Source organism: Odocoileus virginianus, chromosome 33 (genome assembly GCF_023699985.2).
Source record: "Odocoileus virginianus isolate 20LAN1187 ecotype Illinois chromosome 33, Ovbor_1.2, whole genome shotgun sequence".
Lineage (NCBI taxonomy): Eukaryota > Metazoa > Chordata > Mammalia > Artiodactyla > Cervidae > Odocoileus > Odocoileus virginianus.
In genome coordinates, this window is record NC_069706.1 from 9,052,946 (window position 1) to 9,074,040 (window position 21,095).

General features: G+C 49.6%; 1 protein-coding gene across 1 annotated transcript in view; it reads right to left on the minus strand.

The window, feature by feature from the left end:
* TEKT5 (tektin 5) overlaps positions 1 to 21,095 on the minus strand; it is a 47,374-nt gene that overhangs the window by 22,884 nt on the left and 3,395 nt on the right. Inside the window, exons 2-5 of the mRNA XM_020894786.2 lie at positions 18,138 to 18,221; positions 17,220 to 17,290; positions 13,048 to 13,191; positions 8,567 to 8,789 (exon numbers count right to left, since the gene is read on the minus strand). Of these exons, the coding sequence (XP_020750445.2) occupies positions 8,567 to 8,789; positions 13,048 to 13,191; positions 17,220 to 17,290; positions 18,138 to 18,221 (522 nt within the window). The remainder of the gene's footprint in view (positions 1 to 8,566; positions 8,790 to 13,047; positions 13,192 to 17,219; positions 17,291 to 18,137; positions 18,222 to 21,095) is intronic.

Here is a 21,095-nt window from a genome sequence, read left to right on the forward strand (position 1 = left end):
GCCCGTTCTCTCCTCACCAGCCTGTCCACCGAGGCACAGGGGTAAGCAGGCCAGCTCCCCAGGACTTGTGCTTGGTCGCTTTTGGAAACGAGCTGTCAGGAGCTTGGCTGCCGGCTCTGGTGCTGGAAGGGATCCGACTGCTTGAGAAGCACAAAAGCGTTTCCCACTTCGCCATGGGGTCCAAGCCTCGCCTTTTTTTTTTTTTTTTGTCCACAAACAGAGGGGCTGGTGGCAGGCACTGGAGCCCTCAGATGGCGACTGCAGGCCCTCACCCCTGTAGACAGCGCACACCCTACTGCCCCCCCCCCCACCCTCCCGGGGGAGCAGAGGGTCTGCTGGTGTTAATGACCTCTAGGAAGTCAAAACCCCAAAGAAACTTCAGGGTGAAAACTCAGAGCCCCCGTGTTCTCTACAGTCCTTTCCAGGCCTGGCTGCTTTCTTGCATTTCCTCCGATGTACAGAGCAGATGTGGAAAGAGATGGGAAAAATGGAAAGAGTTGCAGATTTTATTTTCTTGGGCTCCAAAATCACTTCAGACAGTGATTGCAGCCATGAAATTAAAAGACACTTGCTACTTGGAAGAAAAGTGATGACAAACCTAGACGGCATATTAAAAAGCAGAGACATCACTTTGCCAACAAAGGTCTGTATAGTCAAAGCTATGGTTTTTCCAGTAGTCATGTATGGATGTGAGAACTGGACCATAAGAAAGGCTGAGCACCAAAGAATTAATGCTTTGGAAGTGTGGTGTTGGAGAAGATTCTTGACAGTCCCTTGGACAGCAAGGAGATCAAACCAATCAATCCTAAAGAAAATCAACCCTGAATATTCATTTGAAAGACTGACGCTGAAGCTGCAGCTCCAGTACTTTGGCCACAAGATGCAAAAAGCCTACTCAGTGGAAAAGACCCTGATGCTGGAGAAGACTGAGGGCAAGAGGAGAAGAGAGATGTTGATGAATATTAGGGTTGTTGTGGTGTATCGATATGATACATACCAGGGGTAATACCTATCAATACAATACAGTATCCATTCAAGACATATAAGATTCAGGAATAAGAAGGAACAAACTATGGATCTCAACTATGCTGAATGGAAAAACCTAATGAAAAAAGAGTGGATAGGATATGGTGCCCCTTATGTAATTATTCTGGAAAATGCAAACTAATTTGTAGTGACAGAAAGCAGATCAGTGGTTGTGTTGGGAATGGGGGGTGAGGGGTCAGGAGGGAGAGATGACAAGGGGCACAAGGAAGTCTTTTTGTATGTTCACTATCTTGCTTGAGGTGGCAGCTTCATGACATGTATGTATCAACGCATCTTAGATGCTACACTTGAAATATATTCAGTTAATTACATGTCAAGTAAAAATAGAGCTGTTAAAAGAAGAATGTGAGGGTCCAAATAATATGTGGGCCAAGTTTAACCCCTAGACTACAAGTATTTATCCTCTGATTTAAAATCCCCTCCCAGGGACTTTCCTGGTGGTCCAGTGGTTAAGATTTCACTTTCTCGTGCAGGGGGCATAAAGGTTCGATCCTTTGTCAGGGAGCTAAGATTCCACATGCCTCATGGTCAAAAAATCAAAACGTAAAACAGAAGCAATATTGTGACACATTCAGTGAAGACTTTAAAAATGGTCTACATTTTAAAAAAAAATCTTAAAAAAGAAAAGAAGAACCACTCCATCCGCATTTACTTAGACTTCATCAGGCACCATGCGTTTTGGGAGGCACTGCGGTTGCAAACATGTGGTGAGAAATTCCCATGATAGTAGTGGTGCAGAGGGGCCTGGCCAAGGTGCAGATGGTGACCCAGGGACACTGGCAGAGACAGCGGGTCACCTGTATTCTCGAGTTAAACTCTCAAGGTTTCCTGAAGAATCTAAAGCAGTTGAACTTTTTCTCTCTGTAAATCTAGTCGGCCTATTGAAGGATCGAATGCCCTCTCAACAAGCTGCCAGCCCATCAGTTGGCAACATCAAAGGCAAGCAGAGCACTTAGAAGGCCACAGCAATGGTCCAGGCAAGAGATGATGGAGGCTCAGGTCAGAGCGGAAGCAGAGGAAGAGGGGGGAGTGATGAGCTTCTGAAATTTGAACCAACAGGATTTACTGATGGAGAGGATGGGGGCGTGGGAGAGAAAGAGAGGCATCCAGGTGGACTCGAGATTCGGGATTGAGCCCTGGAAGCTTCTAGAAGCATCTGGAAGTGACAGCTACCAACTGAGATGGGGGGGGAAGTGGCTCCAGGTGGAGGAGAGTGAACAGGAAAGTTCCCAGCTTGAAAGTTCCCAGCTGGAAAGCTGGCTCCTCCTGTTTGCTACTGGAAAGCCTCCATCCAAGGGAGTGGGGGGAGGTGGGTGTAGTGAGGGTAGGGGGAAGGGAGGTAGAGGGGGGAGGCTCTTGAGCAGAAGCAGAGAAATCTGATTCATCTCTCTGACAGCCAGTCAAGGCTAAGCTTCTGCCTTATCCTGACTTCCCAGCTCCTAATACCATTTGCTCCCACCACATTAGTAATCAAGATGGAAAATGATATTTTGATTCAAGGGCATGCATCTCGGAGGGGCGGCAGAAGCCCCAGAGGGACATACACATCTGCAAAAACACGGGAAGATCTGTGTGGGGCTGAGCCGGCCTGAGCCGGCTGGATCCCTCCAGGGAGGAACGGCTGGGCTTGGCTCGGAAGCTTGGAAGTAAAATGCAATTAGAGAAAATCTGATTAGAACAGGATGACTGTGCCTTGCCTCTTGGAAGGATTTGGTTCCCCAATATTTTTGAGTCTGGAAGAGAGAGGGAGGAGGAAGGAGTGAGACAAGAGAAGCAGACAGCTCAGAGTTGTCAAGGTCAGCTTGCTCTACAACCTGCACTCTTGCCTGCTTCTTGCCAGCAGCACTGAGGACCCCGGAGGCTGCTCACAATGCAGATCCTCAGGCTCGACTCCAGACCTTCTTGGTCAGGATCTGCACTTCGATGCCATCCCCAGGTAACACGGGTGATTACAGCACAGAAAATAATAGTTGAGACACAAGTCTATTTTGCTTTCTCCAAGAGTCAGGGGCTTCACCGGTAGCACTAGTGGTAAAGAACCCGCCTGTCAATATAGGAGACATAAGAGACACGGGTTCAATCCTTGGGTTGGGAAGATCCCCTGGAGGAGGGCAAAGCAACCCACTCCAGTATTCTTGCCTGGAGAACCCCATGGACAGAGGAGCCTGGTGGGCTACGGTCTATGAGGTTGCAAAGAGTTGGACATGACCAAAGGGACTTATCACACACACAAGAGTCAGGCTTTCACCCACCATCTTTACCACTATAGGCATATCCCCTCACATCATTTGTAACATGGTTAACAATCTTTTAAAATAAATTGTCTTTGTAAAAAAATTTTTTTAAATGTATTTGTTTAAAAATAGAACGTTACGTCACTATTATCGGTGGAAAACTGGCATCATTTGCTGTAACAGAAATGACCATAAAAATGCACGAACAACAGCGCTCCGCTCCTTACTCGCCCCCCCCCCCCCCCATTACTCATCAAAGACCTCGGGAGAGCCGTGGGGTGGGGGAAGTAGTTTCTTCCAGTTTCTGACTTGCCTGCTAATTAGGGCTTTCTTTTCTTTCTCTCCCCCTCCCCCCTTCTTTATCCTTTCTTGACAGAAAAAAAGAAAAAAAAAAATGCACGAACAAGATGAGAGCAAAAGCGTGTAATTTAAACTCTGGGTACAGCTTCCCGCCCAAAGGACTCAGCCTGAAGTCCACTCCCTCTGCTTCAAAGGGAGATCAGTTGCAGTTAAAGAGCTGAGGAAGGCATTCTAGCATCCAATCAAGACTTTCCTCTTGAAAGCGTCACAAGGATTGAAGGGGACTTCCCTGATGGTCCAGTGGTTAGGAATCTGCCTTCCAATGGAGTGGACAGGGGTTCCATCCCTGGTCTGGGAACTAAGATCCCACATGCCGAGACAGCAATGAAGCCCGTGCCACAACTAGAGAAGCCTGTGCACCTCAGGGGAAGAGCCCACACGCTGCAGTGGAGACCCAGCACAGCCAAAATGTTGAGGAAACACTTTCTCACTATGTGACCGAGTGATACTAATGCTGCGTCCTTGCAAACACACCCACTGTCATTTCCCCTGCTGGGACATCACACCCACAACTGCAGAACAAGAACCGCAGAACAAGAAGCAGCACTTCTGCGCCCATGCCTCCCTCCCCCCAGGTCCTTGTATCTTTCCCCCCACGTTGAGTCTCCCTCTAAAGGACACCTTGGGTAATCTGGAGACAAGCCCCTCCTCTGGCCACGCCCCTTCCCTGGCCACGCCCCCAGCCTGGTTCTCAGGAGCCATCAGTCCTCAAAGGCGGCAGCAGCTCACTCTATGACCATCAACTACTTCAGCTCAAAGAGGTCACCCGCCGTTCTTTAAGCAGTGGTCAGTATGACTGGATAACACCCCAAGGCCCCAAAGTGTGAGGACCCAGGACAAGGCCTGGGGTGTGGCCTTGGGGATACACCCGCATGATCATGGTAGACAGCTAAGGCTGTCTACACAGCCCTGAACCACTGCGACATTCAAAATCTGCTTAGGGAACTGTGTAGGCCTGGTCTTTCAAAGTGAATTCCTATGACCACCTGGTCAATAATTGCTTTGCAGCACAGAAAAAGATAGCGTGTGCTTAGTTGGTCAGTCGTGTCCGAGACCCTGCAGCCCCATGGACTGTAGCCTGCCAGGCTCCTCCATCTATGGGATTCTCCAGGCAAGAATACTGGAGTGGGTTGCCATTCCCTTCTCCAGGGGATCTTCCCGACCCAGGGATTGAACCCTCCTACAATTGCAAGTGGGTTCTTTACCGTCTGACCCACCAGGGAAGCTCCATAAGGATGGGGGGTAGAATTTTCTGGAAATGCCTCTTGATTCAAACCAAGCTCAACAACTCACAGCTAAAATTTTACAGAGAACATTTCAAATCCTCCAGCTAAAGCAAACTGTTGAAATAATAAATATATTTATGTTTATATATATTTATGCAATATATTTATCTTTATTACATCAACTTTTCCCTTTATTATCTTAGAAACACACCATGTGAGATGGTCACTAACCAGAAGACAAGTCAAATGTTGTGTCACGTTAGGGTCTGGTGTATTTCAAATTAAAATTTAAAAAGTGAAAGTGTTTCACCCAGTCTTGTCTGAGTCTGTATGACCCCGTGGACTGTAGCTGACCAGACTCCTCTGTCCATGGGATTTTCCATGTAAGAATGAGTACTGGCTTGTTTGCAAAGCAACTGCTGATTAAATAATGATGATTAATAAAAACCCACTTGGTGGCAAAAACTAATCAGCAGTGATGAGGCTGTTAGTAATCATTGAAAACTTCCCTGGAGATATGTGGAAAGGGAAAATGTTTGCTCCCTACCCTCACCCAAAAGATCCCCTTTTCTTTATCAATAATAGTATTGATTTTATTAATTAACTAGATTAATAAACACTTCTATTGAGTGTTTACTGTGTAACAAGCATGTTCTAAGGGCTCCATAAAGATCAACTCACTAATCCTCACACTGTCGGCATCAGACAGGAATCCTTACCCCCAGTTTCACAGATGAGAAACCAGCTGCCGTGACCCAACATAATCCCAAGTCACCTCCAGGCCTCAGACTCATGTGGTAAAACGTATTTGATCCACACAGGAAATGCCAAATTAAAGAAATCACTTGCACAACAGCCCAAAAGTAGAAGCCGTCTGAGCATCCATCAAGGGATGAATGGATACACGGTATATACATCCATGCAGTATCATTCAGCTTCACGAAGGATATGCTGATGCAATCTACAACACGGGTGAGCCTTAAAGACATCGTGCTAAGTGAAAGAAGCCAGACACAAAAGGACACATGCTGTATGATTCTACTTATCTGAAGTACATAGTCAATTCATAGACACAGAAGGTGGAATTGGTGGTCGCCAGGGGAAAGGGAGCGGGGTGGGGGGTCATTGTTTAATGGACACAGAGTTTAAACACAGGGTTCTTTATACTCTGGGAAGATGACAAATGTTCTAGAGATGGATAGTGGTGATGTTTGCATCATGTGAAGATACGTAACATGATGGAAAGCGTTAGTTGCTCAGTCGTGTCTGACTGCAACCCTATGGACTGTAGCCCACCAGGCTCCTCTGTCCATGGGGATTCTCCAGGCAAGAACACTGGAGTGGGTTGTCATGCCCTCCTCCAGGGAATCTTCCTGACCCAGGGATTGAACCCGGGTCTCCTGCATGGCAGGCAGATTCTTTACCATCTGAGCCACCAGGGAAGCCCAGCATGATGGAACTATACGCTTAATAGTGGTTGCTCCGAACCGAATGTCTGTGTCCCCCCAGATTCAGATGTTGACACCTAACCCCCCTTGTGACAGTATTGGGAAGTGGAGTAGTCTGTGGGAAGTGATTAGGTCAGCAGTAGCCTCATGAATGGGAGTAGGGCCCTTCTGAAAGAGGTCAGGCAGCTCCACACCTCTCTGCCCTGTGAGGACACAGGGAGAGGACAGTATCCAAGAACCAAGAAGCGAGTTCCCACCAGACACCACACCTTCCAGGGCCTCGATCCCGGACTTCTCAGTCCTCAGAAGGCTGAGAAATAAATTTATCTTGTTTATAAGTCACCCAGGCTATGGTATTTTAGTTATAGCAGTGCAAAGAGACTAAGACAATGGCAAATGCTTTGTTATGTATATTTTATCACGAAAATAGACTGACTTTTCAAGGAAGGAAGGAAGAAGGAAGAAAGGAAAGGGAAGGAGGAAAGGAAGTAAAGAAGGAGGAAAGAAAGAATCCACATGACCTCCTCTGTCTTCCCCTCCCTCCAACCTCATCCCACCTGCATCATCTTGGGGACACTTGCCCCCACCCCAGTCCTTCAGCTGCCTAACTCCCTATCCATCTGCTCTTGATGTAACTCAACAACTGCCTGTCTGATCTACCTGAAGTAAGGACCCCAGGAGATCTCTGGCGAATCTCCTTGCTTCTTCTCTCATTAATACTTATTACAACCTTGCAGTTACTTTAGATAACATTGTTTTATGGGCTTCCCTGGTGGCTCAAATGGTAAAGAGCCTGCCTCCAATGCCAGACACCTGGGTTTGATCCCTGCATCGGGAAGATCCCCTCGAGAAGGGAATGGCTACCCACTCCAGTATTCTTGTCGGGAGAATCCCATGGATAGAGGAGCCTGGCAGGTCACAAAGAGTCAGACATGACTGAGCGACTAACACTGCGCTTTCCTGGTAGTTCAGCTGGTAAAGACTCTGCCTGTAGCAGGAGAGCCTGGTTCGATTCCTGGGTCAGGAAGATCCCCTGGAGAAGGGATAGACTATCCAGTCCAGAATGCTTGGGCTTTCCCTGGTGGCTCAGACAGTAAAGAATCCACTTGCAATTCAGGAGACCTGGATTTTATCCCCTGGAGGAGGGCATGACAACCCACTCCAGTATTCTTGCCTCGAGAGTTCCATGGATGGAGGAGCTTGGCAGGCTACAGTCCACTGGGTTACAAGGAGTCAGACATGACTTAGTGACTAAGCATAGCACTCCATACCCCACCCAAAGGGTGGCCTATTTGGGTGGGCTTAGAGTGCCCCCGTAATATCCATTAAACCCTGCCTGCAGCTCACTAAACCTCACCAAGCATATATACAATAAAAAAGGGGTACTGTTTGCAAATTCAGGTTCAAGGCTAGTCCCCTGCCTCCCCACCCGCCCTTCCAACCAGACTGTCATCGCTAAGCCCTTACTGCGTATAAATTTGGCAGCCACCACTGCTCCCCATTGCAGCTACATAAGCCCCTGAAGATGGGCGCCAGGGGACTGTTCGTGTGGCTCCTCTTCTCATTCCAGTCCCTAGCACAGCATCTGGTACCCAGTAGGTGCTCTGAATTGTGCAGAGAGGATAGATTCCATGCAGCAGAGCTTCCCTCAGGGCTGGGAAACAGCATGATGGTTCAGATGCAGGAGAGGGCAGGGGGCATGTCCGTGAGGGAATAGCAGAGGATTGTGGCAGGGGTAGGCTATCCTTGTGGCTCCTCCAGTTCAAAAAGCACCCCACCCCCTCCAGAGGGGTGCCCTTGAAGCCTTTGAAGGTCAAGAGGTTACATTTCTTAAGATGTTGATGTGGTTACATTTCTTAAGATGTTGATGTGACATTTCTTAAGATCTTAAGATCTGCTCAGACCCGTTTCCTGGGGGTCCGCATTGACAACCATTCTCACTGGTCACGCTCAGCCACGTGTCCCTCAGATAGACTGAAGGACCCTGGGGGCCATCAGCAACCTCTTTGGGGGCTGCTATGACAGCCAGGCCAAGCTCCATCATCTAGTGAGCAAGGAAGATTTACCCACAGGATGCTGGCGTCTCCCCAGGAAGCTCACAGCCTCCGCCCCCTTTTGGGTGAACAGGCTCATAAACTGTGGACCACTGCGGCAGCAACCAGAAGTCGCTGAGACCCAGGAGCGGGGGAGGGGAGGCATGTGGTGAGGTCCTGGCTGCGTGGATGACGATCCTCCCGGGCATCTCGCTTACCTTAGCCAACTGCGTCTGCAGTTTGTTTTTCACCTCCGTCTCCTCGGCGATGCGAGCATTGAAGGCCAGGTTGGTGTTGATGAACTGCCTCCACAGCTGGTCTGCCAACACATCGAAGAGGTTCTGCGCCTCCTCCCGCAGCCGGATGGAGTTGGCCCGCATGTTCTGCGAGTGCCGGATGTTGTCGTTACTGAATTTGGCCCACGTCTCGGGTACGGAGATCCTAGGAGAGGCAGGAGAGAGAATTTACCAGGCGAGGAGGATGGTGGGGTGGGGGGAGGTCTGCAGCAGGCTTGGAGATCTCTGCATCCGGGGTTTCTCAGCCTTGGCGCTCTGACATTTGGGTCAGGATAATTCTCTGTTGGGGCTTCCCTGGTGGCACTAGTGGTAAAGAACCCACCTGCCCATGCAGGTAGATGTAAGAGACTCAGGTTCAATCCCTGGGTCGGGAAGATCCCCTGGAGGAGGGCATGGCAACCCACTCCAGTATCCTTGCCTGGAGAATCCCATGGACAGAGGAGCCTGGCGGGCTACAGTCCATAGGGTCATATAGAGTTGGACACAGTGACTTAGCACACACTCACGCAATTCTTTGTTGGGGTGGGGAGGATGGGCTGTCTTCTGCCCTGTAGGGTGTTTAATAGCATCCCTGGCCTCTAACCACAAGATAGATGCAGGGAGTAATGCTTCTCTCCTTGTGATAGTCAAAAATGCCTGTAGACGTTACCAAATGTTCCTTGGAGGAGGAGGAACAATGACCCCTAGCTGAGCCCCTGAGCTGATCCAAACCCCTCATTTACAGATAAGGTGACTACAGCCTGGCTGGTTTCCCGAAAAGGCACTTGGTGAATTGCAGGAGTGGAGAGATCCCCTGAGCGGGCTCTTTTCTTTAACCTTCCCTCTTTCTCCACCAAAAACACAGATTCAGGCCAAGAAGGGGACATCAGGCATGTTGCTGGCTGAAGGGCCCCTTCCATTCACGGATGAGCCTGTGGCCACGCTACTTGTACTGACATTCACTCAGCAAATGTCCTCTGAACACCTACCACATGCCAAGACTTTTCCTAGTCACTTGGGATAGAGCGGGTGACATCCTCATCCTCAAGGTGATGAATTTCCAGGGGAGAGAGATAGACAATAAATTAAGACGTTTACACCTGGTGTTACATTCTGGGAAGGAATTTAGAAGCAGAATGAGGAAGAGAGACAAGTGGAGTGGGTCATTATGTGTCAGTCAAGGTCATAAAAGGAAATAGATGGAATTTATACTCAAAGAACACTGAGAGACTCATAGATTAGCGAGTGCACAAAGTTGTCACCACCCCAGCTGTGAAAGGAGAAGAGAGGGAACCATGGAGAATAAATCCCCAACATCCTTCTTCTTCTTCTCCTGCTGGTGACCCTCTTATTGGCTGAACCCCGCTGGGAACCAGATGGCAAAGACCCGGGAAAGGCAGTTTGTAGAGGGCAAACTCTTCTATCGGACTCACACCAGGGCAGCTGAGAATGGATCTGGAAGGACGAATAGAGCTCAGGCTACATTAGAAAGGGCAGGCTGGGAAGGCTTCTTGGAGGCGGTGATGTATAAGGGATTCAGTTTAGGGAGGAGAAAGTTCTTCCTGGTTGAGTATGTAAATCCATGCAGTAAGTTTTCTCCTCTGGGAAGCCTTTGAGAAATAGACACATATACACATGTTCCTTTGAGCTGACTTCAATCCCCGGGTAAACCAGATTAGATATATTTCTGAGGTCTTTTCTAGCCGGGAAGTCTCCAGTTCTTAAAATAAAGCAGATTTTTATTCTCAGACAGCAGGAAAAAAAGAGATTCAATCATCTGAAATAGAAGGCTCTTTCAGGACATTTTAAAGCACACTTAGACTACATGGTGACTAGAAATATTTCTAAAAGCATACAACATGTGCTTGTTTTGTCTGGCTTTTGCAGGAGTTAAAATCAAACTTCTGGAGAGGTCTCAGCTTCTAGAGAAGCAAGAGGGCACTGAGTCTGATCCAGAGCTTTCATCCAACAAAGACTGGAGGCTCAGAGAGGTGAAGTGTCTTCCCTAAGGTCACACAACTACTCATCATCAATCAAGGAAGCACCTGCCGCTGCTCAGTGGGATGCTATCGAAGTCAAGGGCAGCAGCCGCCAAGCCCCGCTCCCCCTGGAGCAGACAGCTGAGCTCCAAAGGGAAAATAGCCCACTTACTCACACTCTCCCGGGGGAGTTTGCCGAGGCAGCCTGTCTCCTCACAGGTGGCATGCTTCAGGAGTGGGGGGGCATGCTTTCTGGAGCGTGTGTCCTCTAAAAACAGGAGGACACAGCAGGCTTTGCTGGGAAGGCAGGAAGGCGCGGTGGTGAAACAGGGTCCCAGTGTCCCACGTGGACTCAGACTGAGGCTCTTCCACTTGCTGTGTGAGCTTGGACCAGTCACTACCCATCTCTGAGTCTCAGGCTCCTCATTGTGAAATGGGGATGAAAATGGTGCTTTCCTGGAGGTTGCTGACTGACTAAATGTGAGCCCTTATCATGGCACCTGACAATGGAAATGGCACCTGACAATAAATGTTTATTATTCATGAGATGCTCTGGAGGGGCTCAGCACAGTGCCCAGCCTATAGCAAACACTGGGGGAAAGGCAACGGCTAGCATCTTCATCCACATCATCCCAGGTGATGAGAAATTCCATATGAACAGAGTTATGGCGGTGCAAACTCCAAACGTGCTGCGACCTACCCAGACATGGCCTCGCCTTAAGAAACCCCACAGGGACTTCCCTGGTGGTCCAGTGGTTAAGACTCCGTGCTACCAATGCAAGGGGCCTGGGTTCGATCCCTGCTTGGGGAACTAGGATCCCACATGCAGCCAGGTGCCCCCCCGAAAAAAAACCCCACATACAAAGCCTCAGGCTAGCACATCTAGGAAGCAGTTAGTCACCCCAAGGGCAACTCTGGCTTTCCAGCTGGAGTCACTGGAATAGCAGACTCCTTGAAATAGCAGACCCCTTGTGGGCAAGGAAATCCGTCTCCACCAACCAGCCTGGCTGCCCAGCTTCCAGGAAGGCATCTGTTTGGGAAGGGAAACTTCCAGATTCCCTGTCCAAATGGCAGCTATGGCTTAGGGGACTGGCCCCCCGCCAAGGCCTTGTTCACCTTGCCACCACCGTGGGCAAGTAAAATTTGTCCAGACAAGGAGAAGGGCCCCTGGGAGTTGTCATTGCAGGAAACCCCAAAGCGTTCTTTCAATAGCCGCATGCTTAATACAGTCCGGAAAGTAACCCCAGCATGAGCCAAGGAGACCGTCCCTTCCTTCTCTCCTCTCCCTCCCCGCTCCCTTTCATTTATTTTCTCAGTCCACAGACATTTATTGCACACTTACTATGTGAAAAGCACAATTCTATGTGCTAGAGGGTTTCTTTCTTGAAGGGGACCCAAGAGAGACCCCACCCTCTGCATGTGCCCAGAGCATCTCTCTCCAGCTGTCATTACTCCAGACCTCGAACTACCAATGGGGAAAGCTCGCTTTCATTTTCAAGCAATTCCGTGATGCTGGGACATGCCCACAGCAGTGCCAGGCAGACAGGAGAGGCACCTATTTTATGGTTATTGTGACGAGAAAATGGGGTCACACAGCAAGCGCTCAATAAAGGTTATCCATCATCATTCCCAATGTGAGGATCTGTGCTCAGCGCCTCAGACGCCCACCTTTCCACCCTCACAGCAACTCTGGGAGGTGGATGTTATTTTTATTCCAGTGGTAGAGGCGGGGAAATGGGGCCCAGAGAGATTAAGTTCTTTGTCCTGAGGGTTAATTGAAGCCTGGATCTGAAACCAGGCAACATGGCTCCCGAATCCACTCTTTTTTTTTAAGCTTTTTATATTATTTTTGGCTACACAGTGAGGCATGTGGGATCTTAGTTCCCCATCCAGGGACTGAACTCGCACTCGTTGCATTGAAAGCATGAAGTTTTAGCCCCTGGAAGTCCCAGAACCCACACTTAACCAGAGTGGACAGGTATCAGTTGACTCTCCCAACCAAGCTTTTGTTCCTCCTCCTCCTGGTTAAAGCCATCTTGTCTTGTAATTTGTTCGGTGTGCCTGCCAATCCAGGTGCCCCAAGAGCAGCGGCTGTGGGACCCTTACAAGTCAATCACCTGTGTTCTCTTCCTGGAAGTTGGATCTTGGTGAAGTGGGCAAGACAGTGGTACTCCAACATCAAAGCCGATTAGCTCATTCAGGCTGCCAGAACCTCCCCCTCCAGCCTTCCCCTGGAGCCTCAGTCTCCCTGACAGTCTCCCAGTAAATTCCATTATAGCTTAGCCAGAATCGGATTCTATGGCATGCAACTGAATTCAACCCACAGCTCCACACTTTTCTGGGGCCTGATGCCCCTTTCCCGTTCCTTGGCAGGAGTGGACCCCGAGCCCCCCTCGCGGCACCCCTCGGGCACAGCCAGGTGGGGACCGAGAGCCCGGTACTCACGTGCCATCAATTTTCTCCACCCCGTGGAAGAAGCTGATGCAGTCTGACGTGTTCCGTAGGTTAAGGCACTTCTCATCAATGAACTCGGCCGAGTTTTTGTCCTCAAGGTCCCTCTCCAGGGCGTGCTGAGCATCTCGGTTATCACTAGGAGGCAAGGATGTGTCCCAAGATTGTGCTCTCATCCAGGGTCCCTCACCCAGGGTCACAGGGGAGGTCAGTGCAGAGCCACTGCTGGAAACTGAGTCTCTGGACCCCAGGAGGATGTTCTGTCCACCCCCAGTAGCTTCCAGCCCTCTTCCCACCGAGAGGCCCCCACCACACACCCAGGGTCTCCCCCCACCCCCCTCCCATCCCCCCGGTCCAAACAGACCTATTGTCACTTAGAACAGGAGAGAGCGAACATTTATTGTAAAGGGTCAAATGCTATATATTTTAGGTTTTGCGGGTCATGTGGTCTCTGTTGCAAATAACTGCTCAACTACATAGGAAAACAGTCATAGATAATCTGTAAATGAATGGTCATGGCCATGTTCCAATAAAACTTTATTTACAAAAACAGACAGTGGGCCAGTTCCAGCCCTCCGACTGTAGTTTGCTGACCGAATATAAAAGATACAAATTCGCACTTTGGACAAAGTCAGATTTCAATCGATTCACAAATCATTGTGTCTGACCCTATGCCAGGCATAGCGGGGAAAGACATGAGTAAGACCCAGGCATTACCTTCAAGTTGCTCACAGATGTGTGTAAATAAGTACAGAAAAAATAAATAAAGAATAAGGGCAACAGTGCAGGTTTGAAAAGGATACACAGTAACAGAGGAGGAAGCCATTAACCCAGGGTGAGGGCTCATCAGGGTAAAGGGATCTGACATCCCACATGGATCTGTCTCTTCCCCCTCCTGCATCTTCTCATTTTCTCCCTTTCTCTCCCTTCCTCCCTCTATCTCTGTCTTTCTCATCTTTATATCTTTCTGCCCCATCTTGCTTGGGTGTGTCTCTCTCCACCTCTCCCTGCCTGTCTCTATCTTTCTGCCACGTTCTTTTTCTGCTATGGATACTGAAAGCTGGTGAAAGGCTTCAAAAACAGGTCAGGAGCAAAGAACTTAAATCCTTATGCTGGGTCCGCACCCATCAGAATGCAGAGGGTCATGTAGGGGCAGGAAGAGCCCTGCTGGGGCCCCTGGGGCCCTTGGAATTGGCAAAGCCATGGAGAAGTGGAGCCCCACCCTACACTATGAACCAGAATGTGAAGACAGACCAGAATGAGACACTTCTTTGGTGTTCCAGTGGTTAAAACCCACACTTGCACTGCAGAGGGCATGGGTTTGATCCCCAGTCTGGGAAATTAGATCCCACATGCACCTTTGTGACCCCATGGACTATAGCACACCAGGCTCCTCTGTCCATGGAATTCGCCAGGCAAGAATACTGGAGTTGGTAGCCATTCCCTTGTCCAGGGGATCTTCCCGACCCAGGGATCGAACCCAGGTCTCCTGCATTGTGGGCAGATTCTTTACCATCTGAGTCACAGAGAAGCCCCTTTCACTTTCATGCCACATGGCAAGGCCAAAAGATTAAAAAAACAAAAACAAAAAAAAAGAACAGAATGTAGGAGAGACACATACCAGAGCATCAGAGGAGGACCTAGGGCCTCAGAATCACGGGTTAGTCGGTCCAGCTCCTGGCCCTGACTAATGAGGCCCAGGGAAGGAGGGGGCAGCCCGTCCCCCCAGATGGGGATTCTGGCCAGTGCCAAAGCTCACCCTGCTGTCGGCCCACCAGGAAAAGCCTGAACTTGGCTCCTGCCCAGTCAGAAAAGCCTTTTCTGCTTTGCTGGGGCGTCTGGCAAGGTGAGGACTCGACCCCGCCCAGATGCAGGCCCCAGGCCTCGCTTAGAAAACCACGAGTCCACAGCCCAGCACCTGCTCGGGGTCAGGGTGGCCCCCAGGTGGGTCAGCGATCGAGCCTCCCCACGGGGTCAGGGTGCACTGAGTTTTGACCCTCTGATGAGGCTGTGGCCAGTCCTCGGGTAACTGGGCTGCCCTGGCAGCTCGAGCCACCTCCCCCCGAGATGACAGGCATCCTCTGACACGCGGGCCACTGCCCAAGGTCAAGGGGCCTCTCTCCAGGGTGAGTGGACCTCTGATCCTGGCAAAGAGCAGAGTCCCGTCCACCCGCTCTCATCTCCCCCGACTTGCGCTGCCTCGACGGCTTCCCTCCCGGCCTCTCCTGTTCTCCTTTCCTCTTTCTCCATGTCTGTCTTTTCCACCTCTCTCACTCTGGATTTTTCTGTTTGTCTGGCATGTCTGTGTCCCTCTCTGGCCCTCTGTCTCTCTGCTCCTCATCTCTGTCTGTTTACAGCTTCGTGTCTTTCTCTTTCTGTCTCTCTCTCCCTCTGACACCAGCGCTTGTTCTGAGCCTCTCATTCTGTGTCTCCCAGTCAAGGAGACTACCCTGGTCTTTCTAGTTTTCTTGCACAAGCAGCCCTCCACTCACTCCAGTTTCAAGATTTCTCTTCCGGGGTCCAGTTCCCCAATTTCAAGTCTGGGATTTTGTTCACTCTTTCGACTCAAACTGTCCCATTTCCCAAACTAGAGGCCTCCTGTCACTCCGACACAGAATTTTGTCACAGCCCCAAGACAAGCACAAATGGAAAACCAGGCTCTTTTGCTAAAAAAAAAAAAAGTGATCATAAACATAAGGGCAGGTCTTCCCTGCCTGCCAGTGCAAGAGACATTAGACTCGAGTTTGATCACTGGGTCAGGAAGATCCCCTGGAGAAGAAAATGGCAACCCACTCCAGTATTCTTACCTGGGAAATCCCATGGACAGAGGAGCCTGGTGGGCTACAGTCCATGGGGTGGCAAAAGAGTCAGATACAATGTAGTGACTCAACAACAACAACCATAGAGGTAAGAAAAATGCAATAAAGACATATGCCTGCCCAAAGCATTCTCTTTGTTAAAACTTTCCTGTTCTAAATACAAGTATTGAAGGCTTTATAAAAAGTTAATTTATAGACAAATATTAGGCATATTTAGTCCAAGCAGTAGGTGAACTGCCACAAATCAGGACAGAATATGGAATTCAACTCTCCTTTCATCCATTCAACTGCCTGTATTTGCATCTCATTTTGATGTTTCTCCACCTCTGAGGTCTCCCTGAGTCTTCCCAACTCCTCTGCCCCTGACTGCACCCTTAGATCCGCAGGTAGCTTTCCAACATTGCCCTGGGTGATGTTTTATCCTGGATAATTCTCTCCAACCCTGCCCCCCTTTTTTACAGCCTCAGTGGGGTCAGAGGGCTGCTGTATCAGGTGGGAGTGACTGCTGTTTCTAGGGATACAGCAAACCCAGGGCACCAAGCCCCCAGAGCCTAAGCGCAAGCTCCCAGACCCCTCAGCATCCCACGCAGGCTGCCCACTTGCCCTACACAGCAGGAAGGGGCAGCCCTGGCCAGGTCGCCAGCCCATCTAAATGAAGAACGGAGAAACCAGTAGAACAGCCTGCGCTGCCAGTGCCCAGCTCAAGACTAGGCTGGTACCTCCGGGCGATCTGAGTGCCAAGGGCTCAGCTATGAGTCTCAAGTCCTGTAAAACTCAAGCCTCCCCTTCAATTATGGGGGATGGTGGTGGCGGTGGTTCCTGGCTTGTCATGATACCAGGTACATAATCTCCCAAGAACAAAAAGTTGATTCCTTTGAAGTCTCAAAGGAATGATGGCTCAAGGCGTCCACCAGCTCCCTTCTGGAGAGTCCCAGGCCCCTCACCTTGATGCCCAATGCCACCCACTCTCGGATGTATCCCAAAATTCACGACTCACACGGGGAAGCCACAGGGTAAGAGGACCCTCAGGGAGCCTAATTTCTTTTGCCAAGGCACTCACTGCCAACAAGAACCACCAGTGATGTGCTGACTCATGAAAATCAATCAGTAGCATCCTATAGGTAGACTGAGATCAGCGGTGGTGGTAGTACTTACATCCCTGAAATTGACAAGCATGACAAATCAGGATTTCTTTCTTTCCCTGGGGAAAGCTAGTTGTTACACTCTTACCAGCACACCACTGATCAAAAGAACCACCTGGAGGTGGGGGCCCCATCCATCTTGCCCCCTAGAAACCTGGGACACCCAAAACAAACTCCAAGAGGAGAAAGAGAAAACAGCTCTTACCGCATCTGTATATCAATCCTTTGAGCTAGTTTTCTCATCTGTTCTTGGCAACATTTTATCATATCTACCTCCTGCAATGAAAGAAGTCAGAAAGAGCTCAGAAACTCAGCATCCTGTCTCCCAGGCCAGCGCCCCACCCCTCACTTCTCACTGCCCACCCTCCATCCCATGAGGTGAAATGTCAGGGTGGGGTCCATTTCCAGCCTCAACCTGCATGATCCCCTGGCCAGGCAATGGACAGTTGATTGTGGAAGCTGTACATTCTGTGTCCCTCCTGTCCTTACTTTTATATCCTCCAGAGTAAAAGAAAACGCAGCACCTACTATGTGCCACAGGTTCGTGCATAGAACTTCTCATCATTGAATTAAATAATGCATATGAAGTGATATGTGACAGTGTGTAACATGTAATAGGTGCTCAATAAACACTGGCTGTTACTGCTGCTGTTTATTGGTATTACTCTCACGATAGGTGGCGTTAGTGGCAAAGAACCCACCTGCCAGTGCAGGAGATGCAAGAGACTCAAGTTCGATCCCTGGGTCGGGAAGATCCCCTGGAGGAGGGCATGGCAACCCTCTCCAGTATTCTTGCCTGGAGAATTCCATGGACAGAGGAGCCTGGCGGGCTACCGGGTCCCAGAGAGTTGGACACAACTGAAGTGACACCACAGCACACACTATTATAATGCCCATTGTGGAGATGAAAAGACTGGGGGTCAAATGACTTCATCTCTCACTATTTCTAAATTGCAACTTAACCCCCACCACACTTTCTGAGTCCTAACTTTGCATGGTGTGCAGGGTGGGTCGGGGGGAGACACATGTAGCTTCTACTCTTGACAGGCAGCTCAGAAACCTCTCTGACCAGTTGGTCTTCCACTTCCCTTAGGGGGCTGGCCAGACCCAGGGGGCACCTTACCTGGATAAGATTTTTCTCCACATTGTCATGGACCAAATCAATCCCAATCCTTTTCTCTCGCTGGTACAGACACTCCAGGGCCACCTATAGGGAGTGATGAGAAATCATGTGTTCTCCCTGCAGCTGTTTGTAGACCCTGAGTGGAAGTGACTCGCTTATACCTTTGCCATGATCTGTTTCATTCCTGGGAAACCTGGGTGTTTCATGGGGCCCCATTACTGTGTGTTTGACTGGGCTTCTGCCTCCCTTCTCCCATCAGTGGGGGCTGCCAGATGCTGAGGGAGAAGGGGGCTGGGGGATACAGAAGGAGGTGGGCTGTGGGATGCTGAAATGGTACATGGGTGCAAAATTAGTGCACACCTCAAGTAGGTCATGATGGTTAAGTCAGCTCAACAAGTATAAAGCACTTAAAATACTGTCCGTAAGTATCAGCTATGAGTACATATATGGTGAAAACCCCTCTTTGGAGATCTCTGAATAGGGGGAGAGCTTTGGAAAGTGGCTGAGGCCAAGTGAGACCCAGGCAGCCCTGCCACATGGCCCTTACGACCGTCATGGGTACATGAGCAGAATGGAATAGAAGTCAGGGAGCAGATGCTCAGCGATGCTGCTGCAGCAGACTGAGAAAGAATGGTCATGGGCCATGGGCTTGTAACGTCACAAAGAGCATGGGAGGGAGAAGGGGGCAGGGAGCATGGCAGGACATCTGGCACCATGATGCAAAAGCATCCTTGATTCCAGGATAAGTGACTGCCCCCTCCTCTCTGCATCACAATCCACCAAGGTACTGGGGACACTGCAGTGAACTAAACAAACAGCCCTTGCTCATGTGGAGTTTGAACAGAAGAGCAAGGACACAAACACACATGAACACAGAAAGGAACTCAGTCATTTCTGTGATGTGGGCTGGGATGAAAATAAGGGACTGTGAGTGGCTAGGGAAGGACCGGCCGGGTGGTCAGGGAAGACTTCTCTAAGGAGGTGGCAGACCATGACCTGAACCATGAGAAGCAGCAGAAGCCAATGGGGATACTGTGCCCAGAAGCAGGAACAGCTAGTGCAAAGGCCCTGGGGTAGGAGGCGCAGCAGACAGGAAGCACTGGGGCTGTGATAAGAAACTCAGATGTTAACCCCTAGGGTGCATTAGGAAACCATTTGAGGGGATTTTAGCAGGCAGGTACAGAAATCTAGTTTAATGTTTAAAACCATCCCTCTGGCTACTGTCTGGAAAATGGGTTGAAGGGAGCAGAAGTCAGGAGGCCAAGACGAGACTGTCATCACGGTCCACTGAGAGGCACCTGGACCAAGGTGGTCAGCTTGGAGTGCAAACAAGTGCATAAAAGTGAGATGTCTCTGGTCCCTGTGCCCCCATATGGCTATCACAGGGGGCCGTACATGGTAAGGCAGGGCTGGGCTTTCCAAACAGGCTCGGCGAGTGAGGTGGGTTGGAGGCAGTGGGCGGAGCACTGGATTTTGGATGCTGCCCTGGATCTCTGAGCAGCTGTCCTTGCCCACTGTCCTTCCAGGTGGGCAACCTGGGGGTGTAGGGAAATAGCTGGGACCCCCAACGCCCCATAGTGGTCAGAACCTGTTCCGTCTCCAAAGGATCTGGAGGCAGGGCCCCCCCTACAGGTGTCCCCACGCCTGACATGGAGCAGACGCAGATGCAGGAGGTCGGCAGGCAGGATGTCTGCGTCCCCACGTGCTCCAGGAGGCAGCAGGACACTGTCTTGCGTGGTCACGATAATCTTCCACAGCCCAAGGCAGATAATGCCAGTCCCTCCACCCAATGTCCAGGCCGGGACCCAGGAACAAATTCTCAGCCAGGGAGCTTATAGAGTTCTAGCAAATGGGCTAAACTCCAGGAGATGGTGAAGGACAGGGAAGCCTGGCGTGCTGCAGCCCATGGGGCTGCAAAGAGGGGGACATAACACTTTCATTTCACTTTTCAGAGACATACTGTTCCCTCGCAGCTGAACAGCAGTCCTTGCTGAAAAGGCAGACAGAAATGCCTGCCCTCGAGGGGCCTGGATTCTAGTGCACGAAGCAAAACAGTAAATAAGTAAAAACGCAAGCTGTCTAGTAGGCTAGCAGGGTCTTAAGGGGTACGGAGAAAAATAAAACAGTTAATTGAAACACATCTTCTAAAAACCATCATGTACGTATACGCACATGTGTGCTTGTGATTTCTTTATGAAGCGCCTGTGATTCTGATGTAACCTCAGGAGAAAGGAAATTCCATTCATCTGAGGAACCCTGATTGCACTGGGATTATTGTCAACTGACTAAGTTATATATAACTTTTATGTATATAATGTGCATATATGTACATAATATATGTATGCATACATAATATATATACACAACTATATATTGTGTATATATGTATATGTATAAACGGACTTTCCCCATAGCTTAGTGGTAAAGAATCCGCCTGCAATGCAAGAGACCCCAGTTCAATTCCTGGGTCAGAAAGATTCCCTGGAGAAGGGATTGCCTTCCCGCTCCAGTATTCATGGCTTCCCTCGTGGCTCAGAGAGTAAAGAATCCGCCTGCAGTGTGGGAGACCTGGGTTCGATCCCTGGGTTGGGAAGATCCCCTGGATATGGGAATGGCTACCAACTCTAGTATTCTTGCCTGGAGAATCCCATGGGCAGAGGAGCCTGGCGGGCTACAGTCCATGGGGTCGCAAAGAGTTGGACACGACTGAGCGACTAAGCACACACACACACATATATAAACATATATATAAATATAAATATATAAACATATATAAAAATATTTACCTTAAAGCTGACTGTAGACAATGATAGGAATCAGAGGACTAAAACCAGCGAACTAAAATGAATTGGAATGGGTGAATTTAACTCAGATGACCATTAATCCCTTAGAAGGAATGGAGTAGCCATCATAGTCAACAAAAGAGTCTGAAATGCAATACTTGGATGCCATCTCAAA